Source organism: Myotis yumanensis, unplaced genomic scaffold (assembly GCF_028538775.1).
Source record: "Myotis yumanensis isolate MYYU_CA2020_CCGP unplaced genomic scaffold, mMyoYum1.0.hap1 SCAF_2, whole genome shotgun sequence".
NCBI classification, from domain to species: Eukaryota; Metazoa; Chordata; class Mammalia; order Chiroptera; family Vespertilionidae; genus Myotis; species Myotis yumanensis.
The window spans coordinates 175,360,079-175,382,661 of NW_027223753.1; the positions used below are offsets into that span (position 1 = coordinate 175,360,079).

General features: G+C 38.9%; 1 protein-coding gene across 7 annotated transcripts in view; it reads right to left on the reverse strand.

Moving 5' to 3' along the window:
* The window catches only part of YEATS2 (YEATS domain containing 2), a 99,457-nt gene that overhangs the window by 31,069 nt on the left and 45,805 nt on the right, over positions 1-22,583 (reverse strand). For 4 of the 7 annotated variants that reach the window (XM_070406709.1, XM_070406706.1, XM_070406707.1 and 1 more), the window contains 7 exons: positions 19,356-19,404; positions 16,754-16,930; positions 12,874-13,122; positions 10,633-10,791; positions 8,625-8,728; positions 6,841-6,948; positions 6,167-6,349 (listed from right to left, as the gene is read on the reverse strand). In XM_070406709.1, the coding sequence (XP_070262810.1) occupies positions 6,167-6,349; positions 6,841-6,948; positions 8,625-8,728; positions 10,633-10,791; positions 12,874-13,122; positions 16,754-16,930; positions 19,356-19,404 (1,029 nt within the window). Of the gene's footprint in view, positions 1-6,166; positions 6,350-6,840; positions 6,949-8,624; positions 8,729-10,632; positions 10,792-12,873; positions 13,123-16,753; positions 16,935-19,355; positions 19,405-22,583 lie in introns of all 7 variants that reach the window. The other 3 variants (XM_070406708.1, XM_070406710.1, XM_070406711.1) reach the window with 3 other exon arrangements.

Below are 22,583 nucleotides of genomic sequence, written 5' to 3' on the forward strand. Positions count from 1 at the left end.
CTTCTATATTAACTCTATCTGAAACTATTATTTCTTTATCTCTAGAACTTCTTCCTAACAATGATGTCACCTCTTCCAACTGATTTTTTTTCTTTCAACTGATTTTTAAGAAGCCATCTCTTTCTTTATACTTCTAATCTTTCCTAAAGATAGACATTTGGTTAAAAATGGAAAACTGTAAACAAAAAGAATATTTAAATGCCTTTTTAAAAAAAGACCCCAGTACCCAAATTATGAAGATTAGAAATATCTGGTTCTGGAAATACTATAGAGTGAACTCTTTCAAAGTGAGAAAATACTTCAGAGCTCTTTTAAGACAAAACTGTAGGATGCTCAATTAGAAGACACAATTTATTTCATAAAAAGACCTTCTCACCAGAATCTAGATGAAAACATTTTTACAAGAATGGCAAAAGATCTGCCTTCAAAAGGCAAAAAAGAAAATAGAAAGTACTTTTACCCATCAGATTGGAGGGGAAAATTTTAAAAGTCCGATAACACCAAGAATTGGCTGGAGGATATGAAGAAACAGGAGCTTTTGTTCACTGCTTGTTTAAGTATATCTGTACAGCCACTCAGAGAGGTACTGGCATATCTAATAAAACTGAGAATTCACATAAAACATATTGTAGCAATTTTACTTTTAAGAATATAGTTGGCCCCTGAACATAGGCATCTGGGATACCATTACCCCCACAGTAAAAAAAATCCAAGTATAACTTTTGTCTCCACCAAAACTTAACTGCATCAGGTAACCCTCAGTATCTATAGGGGCTGGTTTCAGGAACCCCTGCAGATACCAAAATCCACGGATGCTCAAGTCCCCCATATAAAATAGTGTAGCTCAAAGGATACAGTCAGCCCTCTGCATCTGTGGACTCCCAACCACAGATCAAACAGTACAGGTATTTCTTGAAAAAAATGTGTGAATACGTGGACCTGTGCAGTTCAAACCTATTTGTTCAAGGGTCAACTATATCTTTTATGTAAATCTTCAAACACACAAACATTACATGTTATTTATAGCTATGTGTTTTTACATAATAAAAGTATGGACTGAGAAATTACACATTCAAATTCATGATAGTGTTGCTTTTGGAAAGAACAAAGTGGACTTCACCTTTATCAATCATGTTTTATTTGGAGAAAAAATGATTTAAATTAAATATGAGCATGTTAATTTAGGGTGGAGGATATGTGAGTAATGACTATATTATTCTCTATTTTAAAGAATTCTAGGGAGAAAACCAAGATGGCGGCATAGGTAAACACCGGAGATTGCTGCCTCGCACAACCACTTCAAAAATACAACTAAAAGACGTAATGGACATCATCCAGAACCACAGGAAGGCTGGCTGAGTGGAATTTCTACAACTAGAAGGAAAGAGAAAAGCATACTGAGACTCAGAGGAGGTGCGGTGCGGAAGTAAATACAAAGGTGTGGAGGTGCATGCGGAGAGGGCTGGCGGCTGAGGACACGATTGTCTTTTTCAATCGGGAGGGAGTCTCAGGCTCTGAGCTCCAGTTCCGGGCGAGTCTCTGGGGACCGACTCATACGGGAGAAAAGGGACTGTCTGGCATCGGTCGGAACTCGAGGGCAGCTTTCTCTCGGAGGCACTCGCGGCGATTGCCAGGACCTCTGAAGGCAGGACTGAGAACAGCCATACTGCTGGCTCACTCGGCCCGCCCTGTTGATCCCCTGGGACCCCACCCCGCCCAAGCTGTGCAAGGAGGGTTTTGCATATGAAAGGCCAGGCCCTTTGTAATCTGAAAATAACTTAACAAACTGCAGCTTCCCCAAGGCCCCAGGACAACTAGCATTGCTTTACAGCTGGCTTCTGCTGGGTAGCCTCAGGCAAAGGCTAGATTAGCACCTCCTTAGATCCAAGAGCCAGTGTACCCAGTGGTCAGAGTGGGACCATCCAGATTACAACTCCTCAGATCTATAAAGGACACACTCAGGGGGCAGACTCAGTGAGCACCAAAGCCCCACTGAAGCAAGTATTGCCCCATAAAGGTGTCTTCAGCACAGAAGTTCTCCCACTGCAGACACAGCTGATTCTCACAGCCAATTGGCCTGGAGGTCAAATCCTCCCAGTTTTACCTATAACAATCAAGGCTTAACTACAACAAGACTGTGCACAAAGCCCACAAGGGGGTGCACCAAGAGTGTCTACCTCAGGTAATTGGGACACTTAGCACAGAAAGCCACTCTATCGACACAGCGAAGCATAAAAAATGTGGAGACAAAGAAACAGGACACAAATGACAGAAATGGAGGAAAGCAAACTACTGGATATAGAGTTCAAAACCACACATTTTAGGTTTTTCAAGAATTTTCTAGAAACCGCCGATAAACTTAATGAGACCCTCAAGAAATCTAGTGAGACCCTTGAGGTTGTGATACAGGACCAACTAGAAATTAAGCATACACTGACTGAAATAAAGAATATTATACAGACTCCCAACAGCAGACCAGAGGATCGCGAGAATCAAGTCAAAGATTTGAAATACGAAGAAGCAAAAAACACCCAACCGGAAAAGCAAAATGAAAAAAAGAATCTAAAAATACGAAGATAGTGTAAGGAGCCTCTGGGACAGCTGCAAGCGTACCAACATCCACATTATAGGGGTGCCAGAAGAAGAGAGAGAACAAGATATTGAAAACCTATTTGAAGAAATAATGACAGAAAACTTCCCCTACCTGGTGAAAGAAATAGACTTACAGGTCCAGGAAGTGCATAGAACCCCAAACAAAAGGAATCCAAAGAGGACCACACCAAGACACATCATAATTAAAATGCCAAGAGCAAAAGACAAAGAGAGTATCCTAAAAGCAGCAAGAGAAAGAAAGTCAGTTACCTACAAGGGAGTACCCATACGACTGTCAGCTGATTTCTCAACAGAAACTTTGCAGGCCAGAAGGGAATGGCAAGAAATATTCAAAGTGATGAATGCCAAGAACCTACAACCAAGATTACTTTATCCAGCAAAGCTATCATTCAGAAGTGAAGGTCAGATAAAGAGCTTCACAGATAAGAAAAAGCTAAAGGAGTTCATCACCACCAAACCAGTATTATATGAAATGCTGAAAGGTATCCTTTAAGAAGAGGAAGAAGAAAAAGGTAAAGATACAAATTATGAACAACAAATACACACCTATCAACAAGTGAATCTAAAAATCAAGTGAATAAATAATCTTATGATCAGTATGAACTGGTGATTATAATAGAATCAGGGACATAGAAAGGGAATGGACTGACTATTCTTGGGGGGGAAAGGGGTGTGGGGGGTGCGGGAAGAGACTGGACAATAATCGTGCACCTATGGATGAGGACAGTGGGTGGGGAGTGAGGGCGGAGGGTGGAGTGGGAACTGGGTGGAGGGGAGTTATGGTGGGAAAAAAGAGGAACCAATGTAATAATCTGGACAATAAAGATTTAATTAAAAAAATAAATAAATAAAATGTTAGCTCCTACTACATAGCGAAATAAATAAATAAATAAATAAATAAAAAATAAATAAAAAACCAAGAATGAGTTAAGTCTGGCATTCCACTGGGGGGAATCCTACACACAGCTGTCTATGGACACCACAAGGAAGGCTCTTAAGTAGGACGCTATAACCCCAAATTAGCTTTGCCTTTTTTTTTTTCTTTTAAACAATACAACATTTTGGCCTAAAACCTTCTCTATATTCCTAATTTCCTTCTAGTTTTACAAGGCAGACACCCTTTGTTCTGTATTGTTATAAATATACGAGAGGCCCAGTGCACAATATTCATGCACTGGGTTGGGAGGGGAGGTCTGGGACCCCTTGCTCCTTACTGCCCTCCTGCTCGCTGCTCCTTACAGCTCAATTTGTTGCTCCTTAGCTCAATTTGTTGCTCCTGCTGCCACAGCTGCTGCACTCACCAGCCGTGAGCCTGGCTTCTGGCTGAGTGGCGCTCCCCCGTGGGAGCACACTGACCACCAGGGGGCAGCTCCTGCATTGAGCATCTGCCCCCTGGTGGTCAGTGTGCATCATAGTGACTGGTTGTTCTGGTTGTCCCGCCATAATGGTCGCTTAGGCTTTTATTATATAGATCATTTTGATGCAATGTTTCTATTTCTGCCTTTCCTGCGCCCTTTACAGACCTTTGCAAGTCAGCAAGATTCTGTATATGCTTTTTTACTATCTATACTGCTTAACTCCCACATGAACCCACTAATTCTTGTCCCCTTGCATGTCAAAAGCAGTACCTCTCTCTACTCTCATGAATATGATGTGCTATGTTTTTATTGTGCTGAAGTTGTATTGAAGGTAAAACAACACCATTTGGTTCACCCTTCTGTTTTCCAGCAGTTTCTACAAATGCACTTCAGCAATAACCAGAGTGTACTTGCAGAGAGCTCCTGATCTCGAGTCCAAAGCATGACTTAAATTTCCTGGATGAACAGTGATGTCTTTCCTCATGCTCCTACTGCTCCTTTGCAGTTCTTTCACATTCTTCTGTGGCTTTCTTTTCAGGTGCCCTTAAACTTTATTCAGGGCATTCTAGCACAAACCCATCCACTCCCTCTCAGTTGTCATTGCCATTAGGTAGGCGGCAATGTGACAAAAAAGCCAGTAGAGCATTACTGGATAAGTGGATTTGTAAAATCCACTAGCTTATCCTGAGCATAAACAGAAATGCTGTATTAATTAAAAAACCTAAATCAGTAATACCATACATCTCCAGGTGAAGTAAAATAGATTTTGAAGAGCATATAGGAAGTAACTGAGTAGGAAGTCCTCATGGCAATAATTTGCTCACTTAAGAACATTGACAAAATGCTTGTCCCTGACCAAACAACAGAGGGAGATTAGGATGCAACTGAGGCACCTGTCTTGGTGATTCGGGCTATAGAAGCCACAAAGTCAAATTTGATGCTGCAACTCAGTGGTTCCCAAATTTGACTAATCGTGAGTCAGTAGGGGAGCTTTTTAAAAATCCAGATTCCCAGGGCCCCCAAGAAGATTCTGATTCAGTAAGTTTGAGATAGGGGCCTACGCGTTTATGTTTTTAAATCAGCAGACGATTCTTATGACCAGATAAGTTTGGGAAAGTAGGTAACAGACTCTTACAGATTTTAGAACCACTTATGTAACACTATAAATTTTTTTTTAAAATATATTTTTATTGATTTCCAAGATGGAGAGGGAGTAAGAGATAGAAACATCAATGATGAGAGAGAATCATTGATTGTCTGCCTCCTGCAGGGCACACACTGGGGATTGAGCCTGAAACCCTGGCATGTGACTGGAAATCCAAGTATGACCTCCTGGTTCATAGGTCAATGCTCAACCACTGAGCCTCGCCGGCTGGGCAACACTATAAATTTTTATCTCGATCCCTCTGTAGCTATGTAGTCTAACCAAAACATCTAAAACCTTTTTCTACTTTAAAGTATTCCTCTAAAACAATTCACTCTCCCTAGACAGGCTGGCTCTCAAGTTGAAAAGCAAACACTTCACAGAATATTCTCAAGAGCTTTAGAATGTATCTGCCCTAAAAGTGAGATAATTTAATTCTGGATGTTCTACAAGCATGTTTAGGTTATGTCTCGCAAATTTTAATTAGTTCTGGAATAAGGAGTCTTGGAGTCAACAGACTTGGGTTCAAATCCTGTTACTTATTAGCTATAAAACATGAATCTATGTGCAATTTTACAGTTCTCCCAACACATAATTCCCCACACCTCCATATTGTAAAGAAAGGAAACTCTCCAAAGAGCCAAGAATGATTAAACAGATCACACAGCGTGGACATCAGAGGTATAAACTATGCATCTCCTATCAGAAATAACGAAGTACAACAGTAGACCTTGGTCCTGTCGGTTACCCACTTTAGACTGAATCCTGTGGAAAGCTGTGCTCAGGAAGTCAATCACCCTCACTGCCAGAGATGACGTTGTGCCCTGTGCCTGGCTGTTCCAGGACCCTCTATAAGACATGCCCTGTCCTGGTCAATGGTTAAAGAGCAGATGGACTGCACATTGCCTAATTTGCTTTTCCAGTGGGGCTTTCATCTACAGGCTTTTCTGGGATCAGCAACCCTGCCACCCTGTATCTTTTCAGCACTTGTCAATTATTTAGACAAAGAATGGCCATACTTGTTACCTCCCCATCCCTACCCAACACAAACCTTGGAGGGCTGAATCTTTGGTGACTGGGCAGTCCCTTCTCCAGCAGCTATGACCTGTTTTTGAGGGGACACAGCTATCATGTGACCCCCTTTCACAGTCACATACTGGGGGAGTGGTGACTGGCTGGCAGCTCCAGTTGTGGGCACGTGAGAGGCGTCGCCAGGTTCCTGTTTGATGATTACCTTGCAACAAATACGATAATGATACTGAATAAACATCCCAAGAAAAGAGCTACTAATATCTGAATCTATTCTGTTCACAGGAATGAATAAATTAATGAAGCCTGGTCTGTAAAGAATGGCTCCACCAGAAGAGTAAAACCACAGCTTAAAGGTGGCCCATAACAGCTACTAAAGGGACAAAGCAGGATCTGGATTTGATCCTGTGTATCTGCAAACTCAACCTGCTCGTTTGTTTTAGATACTGGCACACTAGCAGCAGAGAGAAACACACCGTGCTCCCTGAAGTTGCCATCTCCCTGGGCTCCAAGGGCTGCCCTGTGGACACCACTGAATAAATGGAAGCATGTCTCCAAAATAAGATCTGGTCTTAGAACTGAGACTGATTAAAAAGTTACATGTTGTGAGGTAGTGTCAACCAACTCCAACATGCCACAAAAAAGACTATGTAAGACCATACTGACTTGCAGGATGATCCCTGAAAAAATACTCACTTTTGTGAAAGCTCCAAGTCCTCCAGTTATAGGTTTGGGGCTTTGAACCTTAGGGTGACTCCCAATTGGGCAAAGAGGTGGCATAGATGCAAACAAAGAATCCTCCTGCTGTGAATGTAAAAATACATATTGTACAATTAAGATAAAATGAGTGACTTTAGATACTTTATAGTCATATTTAATACAAATCTGTAACATTCTCTAGCACGATAAGCAACTAAAAACCAAACCAAAACAAAAAACCCAAAACTCTTTGGGGTCTTCTAAGCCTCAACACCTGCATTTTAATATTATTTTAGAAACCACATGCGCCTGGCTGGTGTGGCTCAGTGGTTGAGCATTGACCTATAAACCAGGAGGTCACAGTTCGAATCCCGGTCAGGGCACATGCCCGGGTTGAGGGCTCAATCCCCAGTGAGGGGCATGCAGGAGGCAGCCGATCAATGATACCCTCTCATCACTGATGTTTCTCTCTCTTTCTCCCTCTCCCTTCCTCTCTGAAATCAATAAAAATATATTTAAAAAGGAAACCAAATGCAAAGCAAGACTAGTAACTTTGCAGGAAGCTACTCATCTGTGCCCCACTGTATGCTAGAAGATGCCTATCATACTACCTCTCACATTTGATCAACTCACTGGATTCTGGGTCTAGTCTCCTGCCAAATGGTAAGCTAGTAAAGGACAGGCACTATGTTTTATTTTTTTTCTATCCCTAGAGCCTAGGCACTAAATAAATGAATGAAACAGCAGTCAGTGCTTCAGATATCCTTTTTATAATACTCACAACTTGACTTGTTGTCTGTACTCAGAATAAATACCCAGGACACAGAAATTTTTCAATAAACATTTTAAAAACAAAACAACAAAAAGAAGTTGAACAAATAGCAACTGTAAAGACAGCAAAAGTCAACATTTAAAATACTGTCATTTGTCTCCAATTCTCAAATGCAAAATGCAAATCTCAGAGTCGATTTGTCATAAATAAAGGTTAGGGGCAAGAAACAAAATTATTACAATTCAGACATTTGTATAAACACAGTGCTCACACATTACACTGAATTTAGAGAAAAAGCTTGCCCTGGACCAGGAAACTATTCTATATCATCACCATGAAACTCTTACACTTAGTCACGTAAGAGATGATCTTTGAATTCTTGGCAATGCTCACACAGGAGTTTATACCTCAAAAACTCTAGCCTTAAGATAGCCATGACAATGACAAATAAGTTGAATAACTAACCAAACAGCAAGAATTGTCTTTGCCAAACAGTGAACAGATAGCTAGCACTTTGATCTGAGTAAGTCAGATAACATTTGGAATTCCAAATTTCAAAGGACTTATTCCCTGAAAAATAAAAGAATAAATTTTGGAAAGAGGAATTATTTTCAAGTAACTAAATGGCTGACATGTGGAAAAGAAAATATATTTACTTCTTGCTGGTGCAAATATAGGAAAAAAAGGATGTTTTGCCAGATGAATATTTTTATAAGGAAAAATTTTTAACAAAGCTGCCCCCTTCCACCCAAAAAACAGGCTGCCTCACCATAGTTAAGTTTTCAAATAGATACTGGGTAACCAATTAACAGAGTGTTGAGAAACGTTTTCTACACAAAGAAAAGATCAAGGAAAGGTACAGAAGTCTGAAGTAAGATGATCTTCAAGATACTTATTAGCCTGAAGGTTTTACTTTATGAAGTTTGCAATATCAATTAACAAATTACTATTGAACTCAAACACACTATCTTTAAAACTAGCGAAGTGCAATAATGTAATAGAAGGTTACCTTGACAGTAGATGTTACAAAACTACTTCCATGAATTTTAGGAATAGGGGAACCTGTTCCTTGGGAGGCTTGAGAGGCAGTAGAGAGCTTGTTTGTAGGACTTCCTGTAAGCAAGGCAGATTTAAAAGTTAAGTATAAACAAAATAAAATCTGCAAAATAGAACTTTAAAGCATTTTCCACCACCCTTCCCTTTTCCTCACTATTTAGTTTTCATCTTTAAGGGTTGAAAAACCTACAACCTTGAAACTGTTACAGAAGAAACACTTAAGGATTCATCCTACAAAGGTGACCACTTCACCAATCTGAAAAGGGACAAGAAGCTTGTAAGAATGTGTAGAATAAGTAAAGTAGTTTTACTGTACAAAAAGATAAAAAGATACTATAACATAATGGAATTGGTTATTTAACAATGAGCCAAAATGTATTCATTCAAGTGAATGCGAGCTCCTTCAAAGTAGTTTTACTAGAAGGAATACCTATTTGAAAATCCTGCCAACATTAAACATTTTATACTCCATCTGTACAACTGACTTTAGGGTCTGATGAAAATCACTTACATTATCTACAGTCAAAAATAAGTCAAGGCCGGCTGACGTGGCTCAGTGGTTGAGCATCGACCTATGAACTAGGAGGTCACAGTTCGATTCCCGGTCAGGGCACATGCTTAGGTTGTGGGCTGGATCCCCAGTGTGAGGCGTGTGGGAAGCAGCCAATCAATGATTCTCATCACTGATGTTTCTCTCTCTCCTTCCTTCCTCTTTGAAATCAATAAAAATATATTAAAAAAAAAAAAGTCAAGACCCAAAATGGTATTTGGTCACCTACCCATTTACCAAACTTGTCTGCAAAGACGTTTGGCTGATTGCTAAAACTAAGTATCCTCAAAGCACACCTACTTGGCATCCCTAAGTATATTCAAAAGGCTCTTAGGTAATTTCTGAAAGCAGCATTTTTTTAAAGGAGTTCCACGATTACAATCACTGTTAAAGGAACCAACTTTTCCAAAAACCTACCTGAAATGGCCCAACACACATTCATGTGTTAAAATAAAATATTTGGGGAAGAAAGGTTTCATTACCTTACAACCATCTCTCTTATTTCATTTCTCTTTTTACCATTTCTCTTAATTAGGAGTGAAAAACTACAGGAATGTCTACACTTAGAAGCATGTGTTTAAATATTCTATTTATTGCCTTCAATTAAACTAATGTTAGTGAAAGTACTTAAAAAAATAACCTGAAGAGCAGTCTAGTTATATGACATTTTGATGACAAACATGGTGAATCCAAATCTGTCTTATTCTTCCTATTAGTGTTTTCTTTTTATAATGGTAGGGTACAATTTTCCTCCCAGATGCAAAATTTATCTTATTCACAGAAAAGTAAAGATGACTTTTTTATTTGACTAGGGTGAAATATATATTGCTCACAAAGTTATTCTTGAACTAAAGCTTAATTTAGAAATAACCACATTGCTTGCAGGCCCAAAAAGAATGTCTTCCAAATGAAATAAAATCAACTCTTTCTCTCTTTTTAAATTAATTACGGCTCACTTTTAATCTTTAGAAACTAAAGAGAAAAATGTAAGTCAATTCTTAAAAATATAGCTTTTGCCTGGTTGGCGTGGCTCAGTGATTGAGCATCGACCTAGGAACCAGGAAGTCACGGTTTGATTTCTGGTCAGGGCACATGCCCACGATGAGGGCTCGATCCCCAGTGGGGGGTGTGCAGGAGTCAGCCAATCAATGATTCTCATCATTGATGTTTCTCTCCCTCTCCCTTCCTCTCTCTGAAATCAATAAAGATATATATTTTTAAAAAAACAACTTTTACAAAGAGTAAATCTTTCTCAGAAAAACAGCACTAGTGTTACTCTTATATATTCCTTCCTCTTGTTTATGGATGGAGATTTCATTTTCCCATTACATGGCTACTAAGTGACACTAGGATTTCATCTTTAAAAAAGATCAAATCTTTTGGATCGCATACATATTGATCAAACACACACCTGTAGTGGGAGTGGTGGCTCCAATAACCTGCCCTGGCTTGTCCATGATAACATAAGGGTTACTAATAACAGAGCTGGCAGTGCCTTGCTTCACATGGACTGGAGTGGAAGTTGGGGTTCGAGGCAATGGTGATGGACTTGGCGTTGATATGGGGGAACCTTTATTAATTCAAAAGAGAAAAAAAATAAACTAAACAAAATATATTCAACCCATCTAAGAAGATGCTGGAAGACAGAAAGAAGGGCAGGGCTGCCAGGACAAAGGTGACAAATTGGGAAAAGTGAATGAGACTGTGGATTTCAGGGACTGAGCAGCAGCAGTAGCAGTGGCCTCGGCATAGCTAAGGCCAGGGACTAGTGTGTCTCATTCTCTACAGCCTTATCTGGTGACCAGCAGCATTAGCATCTGCATCATCTGGGAGCTTGTTAGAAACGGATTCTGGGATCACAGGGTCAAATGATCCCACTTCTAGGAATATATCCCAAGAAACCAGAAACACCAATCAGAAAGGATATGTGCACCCATATGTTCATAGCAGCACAATTCACCATAGCTAAGATCTGGAAACAGCCTAAGTGCCCATCAGTAGATGAATGGATTAGAAAACTGTGGTACATCTACACGATGGAATACTATGCTGCTGTAAAAAAGAAGGAACTCTTACCATTTGCAACAGCATGGATGGAACTGGAGAGCATTATGCTAAGTGAAATAAGCCAGTCAATGAAGGAAAAATACCACATGATCTCACTCATTCATGGATAATAAAGACCATTACAAACTTTTGACCAATAATAGATACAGAGGCAGAGCTGCCTCAAACTGATTGTCAAACTGCAGTGGGAAGGCCAGGGAGGGTTGGGGGGCAGGAGGGAGGGGAGTAAGAGATCGACCGAAGGACTTGTATGTATGCATATAAGCATAACTAATGGACATAAGACTCTGGGGGGTAAGGGAGGGCAGGGGATTGTCAAGGGCGGGGGGGGGGAGGGAGGGAAAAAAAGGACACATATGTAATACCCTTTGTAATACTTTTAGCAAAAAAAAAAAAAAAAAGAAACGGATTCTGAGGTCCTACCCAGACCTACCAAATATAAATCTGTATTTTAACAAGTTCCCCTGTAGGCACATTAAAGTTCAAAAAGCAGTGCTTCACATAACAGTGTGAAACTGTTGAATCACTAGATAATAAATCTCTTAACAACTTAGGCAGGTTGTATTTGAAGACGTTAGGGAGGAAATTTGTAAGCCATAAATTGGATTTAGGAACCAGGAGTCTTGATTTGGGATTAATTTCCAATAGGAAAATAAGAAACTCACCCACCCAAAACCAAAGTCTCTGTCAATACTATGTCACAGCCACAATCCAGAGAGATTCATGTTCCCACAGAATATGCTCTAAGGGTACCCATGTGCCATTAAACGTCCTCTTATTGTCTTCTAGTGATCGAATTTGTCATCCCTCAATTTCTCTAAACTTCAAACCAATTTATACATTCAACATCTACCTCTGAAGCAGCAAATTCCAAAGTGCTTCTAATTGGTAGATAAAATTATACATTCTTTACTTCTCATAACCTTCAAAGACTTGGATCATATTACTGCTTAGTTTTCTGTTTTTAACAACAAAGACTCCCTCCTTCCCCTTCATTTAAGTATTATATAGAAACCTCCCAGTACCTAAATACTTTTACAGACTCTCTTTCAGTCTTTCCTGAGGTGGTTTGGCCAAAAACATAAAGTATAGTCCTACAAAAAGTTTACCTAATATAAATGTGAAATTGTTGTAAGGCAATGGAAATTCAACCTTCCTGATAATAACTGAAATGAGTAATTTTTCTCATGTGGTTAGACTATAAAAGATATTTCAACTCCAAACTAAAAGGCCTCTACACCTGTTCTATTATTAATTGCTCTGGTTTCCATATATAATCGCAAACCATAATTCCTACTTTAAGTTCAACCACAATCCTAGCAAACATTTTACCTGTGCTGATTCTAGATGAAAATTTGATCTCTCTGAATTTCATTTCTTGCTTCATTCAAAAATTGTTTCTACATAGATGACTTTTGTTTTTGCTTCCTGACACCTTTGTTCTGCTAATCAAAAGTGATTAGCTCACTTGTTAAACAAAAACCTTGCTTAGAAGAACTAAAAAAAATTTTTTTAAACCACAGTATTTTGTTTTGTCATTCCAATAACTTAACACACATCAACTTCGCACACATCCTCTGTATACCTGAGACGATCTTGCAGCTCATGGTGATGGGCTGGAAGGATTTCCCAGGTGACTCGGGATTAGGAACCTGGCTCTGTGGCACAATTTTGCAGCTTGATGCTATTGGCTGAAAAGCTGAATTGCCATGCGAACAAAACATAACTTTCTGGGATGTTGTCATTTTGGTGGGTGTTCGTTCCAATGAAGATGGCAAAGAATAAAATGTAGTATGCCTCTCAGTTTCAGTATTGGCTGGTAATCCTGCTTGAACTGAAACAGGCAAATGATTAAGTCGTTAATCTCTTTGCAATAATAAAATCTTACAACTGTGAGAAAAGAATGAAACAATAAAAATCCCTTATAATTTCAACAATCATTTAAGCCATTTACTAGTAGTACAGTAAATACAATCCACAGTATTTATTATCCTTTTATACATTTTTGGGTGAAGTGTGTTAAAAAATGAATTTCAGCCCTAGCTGATTTGGCTCAGTGGATAGAGCATCAGCCTGTGGACTGGAGGGTCCTGGGTTCGATTCCATTCAAGGGAAATAAAATAAATAAATAAATAAGTAAATTTCAACTGAGTACATTTTTTTTTTAATATATTTTTTTTATTGATTTTTTTTTTACAGAGAGGAAGGGAGAGAGATAGAGAGTTAGAAATATCGATGCGAGAGAAACATCGATCAGCTGCCTCCTGCACACTCTCCACTGGGGATGTGCCCGCAACCCAGGTACATGCCCTTGACTGGAATCAAACCCGGGACCCTTGAGTTCGCAGGCCGACGCTCTATCCACTGAGCCAAACCGGTTTTGGCGACTGAGTACATTTTTAAAAAAAAATACTTTTTATTGATTTCAGAGAGGAAGGGAGAGGAAGAGAGATATAGAAACATCAGTGATGAGAGACAATCATTGATTGGCCGTCTCCTGCACGTCCCCCACTGGGGACCGAGCCCGCAACCCAGGCATGTGCCCTTGACCGGAATCAAACCTGGAACCCTTCAGTCCGCAGGCCAAGGCTCTATCCATTGAGCCAAACCCGCTAGCAAGGGCATCAACTGAGTAAATTTTAAAGCTTTAATTGGCTTTATTCAATGATGCATGAATCAAGCAGCATCCAATGTAGCAGAGAAAAAGCAGCTCTCAGGAGCTGTACAAAATGAAGGACTTTTAGAGGCAGAAGGGACCAGGAGCAAGGAAGTTATTGAGCAAAAATCAGATCGGCTGTGGTAAGGTCACCTTTCTTAGGGGACAGCAGGGGTCTATTGGGCCAATTACCCATCTAGTGCTGACTAGGGGATTCCTGATTGACTGATTTAAGATTCATTTCTGGAAGAGGCTGAAACTATAAGCTTGAATTTGGTGATGTGAGCTTGGCATAGGTGACCACATTTGGAGCTTGTTGTCTTGTTTTTTGACAAATGTGAATATGCCTAGAATTATATTTTGTTAAAAAGTTTCTTTAAAAAATTAGAAAACATATTAACTATAAACAGTACACAAGTTCATTTTGTTCTATTTTTTTTTTACAAATTGAAACCTGTTTAATTTAGAGAGGAGGAAACACTCAAAAGGATCCACTTAATCTAATGATGTCCTGTCTTATTAAATGCCCATAAAGAAGATGTAATTGAAATTTAAAGAGGAACAAAAGAATGAAAATATTAACATCATATTAAAATGCAGGCTAAGAGACAAACTAATACCATTTAGAGTCAATTTTATTTCTTGTACATAAGTTATATAAGTGAATACTTAATACTTAAACATTTATTGACGATGAATCTTATATTTTAAATAAGATTAGATATTTATTATTTAAGTTTCTTGTTCACATAATTGGGAACCAGACCAGAATTACAAGAAACTATAATCATCAAGGAATAAAAATTTAATGGTTTTTAACTCAGAAAAAAAATACAATTTTCTTCCACCTGAAGAACTAACAAAATTCAATATATTTCTGTATTTACTACATATAATCATAAAATGGCTTAAAATACATGGTATTTTAATTAATATCTACTACATGCAAGAACTGTAACTCAATGAATTAGTTGCAATTTAATAAAAGGGATTGAGTGCAACGACAGGCTGGAAAGAAACATTAAGATCTATGCTCCACGAAAACTCATGGACATGGACAACAGTGTGGTGACTGCAGGGAGTGAGGGGGGGAGGTGGAGGTGGAAGAGGGCATAGAGGGGATAAGTGGTGATGGGAAAAATTAAACTAAAAAATATATATCTATGCTCCATGATATTGATGATGCTGGACATAATCACATCACAGGGCTGTTCTAGGAGGGCTATTTACAGTTTCCCCTTGTTGAGCCAATGAGAAGTAGTTTTTCCATTAATGAAAAAGACTGATGCAATTCAAAAATGCAACTTTATTTATCTGCTTGATTTTAATTATGATAAGAGTTCCCTAAGTTGGACTGAAAAGCCTTAAGGTAAAAACATGAAAATTATCTTTGTCATACTTTTAATGCCTATCTTTTCTCTAATATGGATGTTAAAATACCCACATTCTCCTCCAGTGAGACACATCTACAAACTCAAACTAGAGCAGAAATTCAGTTTTATGATACGCCCCAACCTCATGAACTTCGTTCGACAAGCCTTACTTTTCTCTGAGTTACCTGTTGTAAAAGGAAGTCTCAAGAGACAAAAGCATTTAACAGAGAGAATGGTTTTATAAAGTTTGTGCTGTAAAATTCAACACTGATACTGCAAAATCAGAACTAATGTTTTGTTAGGGAATCATCCAGTTACAGGAAATGTTAATGAATTCATTTACTTTGGTGAGAAGGAGGAGGCAGGGTCACCTTATTTATCATCAATGTATCTCACAGTGGAAGAGGTTTTGTTTCTCCCTGCTCAGCTATAATTGAGACTGTGTTCAAGTCCCCTTCCCTAATGCACATATAAGCTTATTATTTGATTTTTCCAATTCACTATTATTACTTTGATGTTTGGCTCTATTTTATCATGTGGGAAGAATGGTATCTATTCCTTAATAAACAATTTGTCATACTTAAAGAAGATTTGTGGCCCTAACTGGTTTGGCTCAGTAGATAGAGCGTCAGCCTGCAGACTAAAGGGTCCCAGGTTCGATTCCAGCCAAGGGCACATGCCTGGGTTGAGGGCACGATCCCCAGTAGGCGGTGTGCAGGAGGCAGCCAATCAATGATTCTCTCTCATCATTGATGTTTCTATCTCTCTCTTCCTCTCCCTTCCTCTCTAAAATCAATAAAAAAAAAAAATTTGTGGCATGGTCTAGTTTGCAACACTGATTTATTCAAGTATGTCCTATAGAGAAACATAGAACTTTCTGTTGAATCTACAAAAATAGCAATATAACCATAAAAATAAAGTAATTTCTATTTTAAAAATTTAATGCTTTTTAGTGAGTTTTGTATTCTACAAAATGTTAGGACTTAATGAAAAATATTTTCTGAGAAGAGTAATAAGCATTTTGGTATTTTTTTTTAAATATATTTCCATTGATGTCAGAGAGGAAGGGAGAGGGAAAGAGAGATAGAAACATCAATGATGAGAGAGAACCACCAATTGGCTGCCTCCTGCATGCCCCCCACTGGGGATCGAGCCCGCAAGCTGGGCATATGCCCTGACCAGGAATCGAACCCGCGACCTCTTGGTTCCTGGGTCGACGCTCAACCGCTGAGCCACACCTGGCTGGGCAAGCATTTTGGTATTTTAATAATACTGGGTAGTAGAGGCAACATGCCTACGTATGGAAAATTTCCTTTTTCTCAGTCTCTGAAGGCAGCAATTCACTATCATATTATGTAAATGAGAAAAATAAATGCCCCAGGATGACTCCTCCATATAAGGAAAAATACATGAATGTACAAGAAAAAATATATTACCTTTTTCCACAGAGGTATCAGGTACTGCCTCATGTGACTGCTTTATTGGTGAGGAAGCTTTCACTGGGGCTGGAATGGTCAAAGGCAAAGACGGTGGGGCATCAGAGATGTCTGACTCGGAGGATTGAGGGTAAATGGAGTCTTCTCCAAGAGAATGCCGGTGGAGCTCAACATCCACTACCTACAAAATCGGGCAATAATTGGGCTCATGAATTCATCATCAGTGTCCCAGAAAGCCTCAAACCTTCTAAGAACATGGTACTCTAAAAGATGTGACAAATGATTTCTAATCATAATTCAAAGGCAATTTCCATCTCAAGAACTGAAGGATTTTATCCCAGAATATAACCTATTCTGGTTTAATAGATAATTAGTAATACTAATCATAAAACTGAGGTCTTTCCATTTGTTGTTTCAATGCCTTAGAACACTCTTCCTCCAAATCTTTGCATGTCTGCCTCATTCTCACCATTAGGTCTCAATCCAATGTCGTCTTCTTAGGCCTCCCTAACCAACCTAGCTAAACAACTCTCTTGTCCCCCAGCTACTCTCTTCTTTATTGCACTTATTTGTAAATGAAACCTTATCTGCTTTTATGCTTACTGTATACCATCTGCCAGTTTTCAACACAACCAAGAATACTTGAGAAAAATGGCTATCTTGCGCAGAAATCTGTATCCCCACTACCTAGACCGGTACCTCACATATACTCTGTGCTCAAAAAATATCTTCTAATATAACACAAACTATAAATAGCTAATTATAATTATAATGACTACTGCTGATATATCATAAATTCCAAAAAAAAGGTGGGGGGAGGTGGTAAGAAGAAAAAAAGTGAAGTTGGAGTCTCATACTTCCAGATTTCAAAACTTATAATTACAAAGCTATATTAATTAAAACAGTGTAGTACTGACATAAAGAAACACATAGACCATTGGAATAGAATACACCCTCACATGTATGGTCAAATTATTTTTGACAAGGATGCCAAGACCATTCAATGTGAAAAGGACAGTCTTTCACAAAATGGTGCTGAGAAAATTGGATACCCACATGCATTAGAATGAATGTGGATCTTTACCTTACACTATATACAAAAATTAATTCAAAATGGATCAAAGACCTAAAACAATAAAAATCTTAGAAGAAAACATAGGGGCGAAGCTTCGTGACATTGGCTTTGACAATGATTTCTTGGATATGACACAAAAAAACATGTAACAAAAGAAAAAAACATAAATTGAACTATGTCAAAACTAAAAACTTTTGTGCATCAAAGGACATAATCAAGAATTTTTAAAAAAAAGAATGTAAAGATCACCCACATAATGGGAGAAAATATTTATATTTCCTATATCTAACAAGAGACTAATACCAAGAATATAGAGAGAACTCCTAAAACTCAACAACAAAAAACCAAGCAATCCGATTCAAAAATGGGTAAAGGATTTGAAGACATTTCTCAAAAGAAGATAAACAAATGGCCAATAAACACATGAAACGATGCTCAACATCAATTACCATTAGGGAAATATAAACCAAACCCACAATGAAATACCTGGTTACTATAAAAAAGACATAAAACAACAAGTGCTAGAGAATTGGAACCCTTATGCACTGTTGGTAGAAATATAAAATGGTGCTGCTATTAGGAAAAACAATATGGCAGGTCCTCAAAAAATTAAAAAAAGAATTACAGTATCGCCAAAACCGGTTTGGCTCAGTGGATAGAGCGTCGGCCTGCGGACTGAGAGGTCCCAGGTTCGATTCCGGTCAAGGGCATGTACCTGGGTTGCGGGCACATCCCCAGTGGGAGATGTGCAGGAGGCAGCTGATCAATGTTTCTCTCTCATCGATGTTTCTAACTCTCTATCTCTCTCCCTTCCTCTCTGTAAAAAATCAATAAAATATATATATTAAAAAAAAAAAAAAAAAAAAAAAAAAAAAAAAAAAAAAAAGAATTACAGTATCATCCAGCAATCTGACTGCTGGGTATCTACCCAAAAGAATTAAAAGCAGGGACTAGAACAGACAGACCCACGTTCTTAGTATTCACAATAGCCAAAAGATGTAAGCAACTCAAGTGTTCACAGATAGATAAATGGATAAACACAATGTAGTGTATACATATAATGAAACATTATTCAGCCTTTTTGGGAGGGAAATTCGGACACATCTACAACGTGGATAAATCTTGAAAACATTATGCTAAGTGAAACATGCCAGTTACAAAAAAAAACACTGTACGATACCACTTATATTGCATCTAGTGTAGTCAAATTCAGAGAGAGAGAAAGTAGAAGGGTGAGTGCCAGGAGCTAGAGGCAGAGGAGAATAGAGAATTATTGTAAATTGTTACAGTTTCAGTTTTCCAAAAGGGTGACAGCAATCACTGCACAAAATGTGAGTATATGTAATAATACTTAAATGTATACTTAAAAATAGTAAATTTTATGTGTATTTTTTTTTCACACTAAAAAATAAATAAATGAGGGGGATATAAAATTTTTCTAAATTTAGCACTCATTTTTTTTCTAACTAAAAATGAAGATCAATTTTCAGTCTATTTGTTCCCAAATAATGCTATAGGGGAAAAAACCTACCGTCTCTGCTCCAAGAGTCTGCAAGCCAGTGTAAGTTCTATCCAGCTATTTAAAGACAAAAGGAAGAGTTAGGTTTCACAAGCTTACTTATAAATATACTAGAGGCCCGTTGCAGGAAGATTCCTGCAAGAATAGAGCTTCCTCGGGCCTACTCCTGCAAGAATAGGGCTTCCTGAGACCGCAGCGAAGCAGAGAAGGGAGCGAAGCCCACCAAGGCGGGCTTCGCTCCCTTCTCAACTGCCTCGCTCCCTCCTTTCGCCGCTTAGCCCTCGGCTCCCTCCCTTCTCTGCCACCTGGGCTCTCTCCCTTCTCTGCCACTTTGCTACTTCGCCAGGTCACGGATCCAAGGCCCAGATCCCCTGAGCAGTGTCAGGCACTACTGGCCCTGCCTCGCTGGGTCAGGGGTTCGGGGCCTGGGTCCCGCGGGCAGGGTCGCGCACAGCCGGCCCCGCCTCGCCAGGTCAAGGACCCGGGTCTCGGGTCCCGCAGGCAGCATCATGCGCTGCCAGCCCCGCCTGCAGTATGCAAATTAGCCATCTTTGTTGGCGGTTAATTTGCATATCATGCTGATTAGCCAATGGGAGGCGTAGTGAAGGTACGGTCAATTACCATGTTTGTCTATTATTAGATAGTATCCTACCTAAAACCTCTTTCACCACAAGTTTTCATACCATAACTACTTTTTCAAAAACCCTCTTAATGTTGTGGGGAAGAATTGAGTAAAATTAATATAAACAAACTCAGACATACATGTAGTAATTATACTTTTAATATAAAGTAGACACTTCTAACAACCCATTCTAAGGACAATCCAAAAATGGAGGACATTTTACAAAAAAAAGATGTTTACTGCAGCATTATCTATAATTACAAAAAATAAAAGCAATATAGGTTTCTCAGAAGGGAATACCCTAATAGTTCTCTTAGTTTGGGAAGTCTAATCTTATGGTGGTGTGCAGAATGAAGACAGATTAGAATTAAAGAAGCTAATCAGGAAACAATAAAAGGGTAGAATATAAGAAAGATTATGAAGAATAATGGTCTGCAACTAAATGAATATTTAGAACAAAAATGGAAGAAGCAAAGATGGCTCTGAAGGTTGACATAGAAATGACAGGAAAAATGATACTCTAGTACAAATAAAAATCACATGGTCACAATACAGGTGTTTAAGGTTTCAAGGCCAATCTATAAAAATAAAAGGGTAATACACTAATTAGAACGGACGTCCTTCTGGACATCCTTCCAGACGAAGCTGGGGCTGGAGGGAAGCCACTCAGGTCCCGGGTGCCTGCTGGCAGCCAGAGGGAAGCCGCCTGGCTCCTGGGTGCTGGAGCAAAGCCAGTGCCGGCAGCCGGGGGAAGGAAGGCCTATTCTTGCACGAATGTTCATGCATCAGGCCTCTAGTTGATATATAATATGTAGTAAAATTAAGTTTTCAAAAAACTTGACGAGAAATGCTTTAAATACATCATTTTAAAATACTGTGCCTCAATCTTTCACCAGGAATTCTAAGTGATATGGAGAATACAAAATGCAAAACTATGCAAACAACTTTCTTAATCATTGGGATAAGGGCTGGGCCCAGTGCTATAAAATGGTATATGTGATATTTAAAGATAAAAAGAAAGCAAAACTAATTTAGATCTTGTAAGTAAGTGGGATCATATTTTGCTCCTCTGAACAAAGAGGCAGTAAATTCTTTATTTGATTTGAGTTCTTCTCTGAGGTCATAAAGCAATCTAATCTCACAGTAATCTCTAGAAAATAATGTGTACATGAAGTTAAGCTGTCTTACAATGGCTGCATAACAAGCAATGGAGGACAAATTTCAACATGCCTTAAGGTTGAAAAGTTGTATTTATAGAACAAAGGAAACAAAAAACGGATTTCTGCAGATGTACTCAGTTTCATTTAGCTCAGTTTTGGGAGTCATTAATGGGAACAATGTAGTAAGCCACAAGTAAGGGTGCTATAGGAGAAGTTCAATATAAGAAAATATATACAAGACTACTATAGTGAGGGCCTAAGCCAGGGGTGGGCAAACTTTTTGTCTCGAGGGCCACAATGGGTTCTTAAACTGGACCGGAGGGCCGGAACAAAAGCATGGATGGAGTGTTTGTGTGAACTAATATAAATTCAAAGTAAACATCATTACATAAAAGGGTACGGTCTTTTTTTTTTTTTTTTTTTTTAGTTTTATTCATTTCAAACAGGCCGGATCCGGCCCGCGGGCCGTAGTTTGCCCACGGCTGGCCTAGGCAGTGGTTATCAAACTTCTGGCCCTTTAAATACAGTTCCTCATGTTGTGACCCAACCATAAAATTATTTTCGTTGTTGCCCTGACCGGTTTGGCTCAGTGGATAGAGCATCGGCCTGCGGACTGAAAGGTCCCAGGTTCGATTCCAGTCAAGGGCATGTACCTTGGTTGCGGGCAACATCCCCAGTAGGGGGTGTGCAGGAGGCAGCTGATTGATGTTTCTCTCTCTCTCATCAATGTTTCTAACTCTCTATCCCTCTCCCTTCCTCTCTATAAAAAAATCAATAAAATATATATTTTTTTAAAATTATTTTTGTTGCTACTACATAACTGTAATGTTGCTACTGTTATGAATCGTAATGTAAATATCTGATATGCAGGATGGTCTTAGGCAACCCCTGTGAAAGGGTCGTTGACCGCCAAAGGCGTCGCGACCCACAGGTTGAGAACCGCTGGCCTAGAGGAACATTTTAAAAATCGTCTGTCTTCCAACTATAAAAAATATTTTTATAACTGTTCATTATGTAAAAATACTTTCAAAAAACCACACACAGATAAAAAGGCCATAGGAAATAGATCACAACATCATTACTTCAATTATGTACTCCAACATTTTGGTATATTTCTTTTGTGTTTTTTTAAAATCATGGTTGACCTCATTCTATACACATACTTTATACTCGGGGCTTTTTGCTTACTATATAATGGTAATTACCCCCCAGGCATAGGAAATACTTTGTAAACTATAACTTATAATAGCTGCATAACAAACCATGTGGATATATCAGAGAAGGATTTCTGACAATACAAATCAAAAGTATTACAACCTTCACCCTGGCCAGGTGGCTCAGCTGGTTGGACTGTCCTCCTGTACACCACAAGGTTGGGGGTTTGATCCCCAGTAAGGGCACATACAGGAGGCAACTGATCAATCCTTCCTCTCTCTATAAACATATCCTCAGGT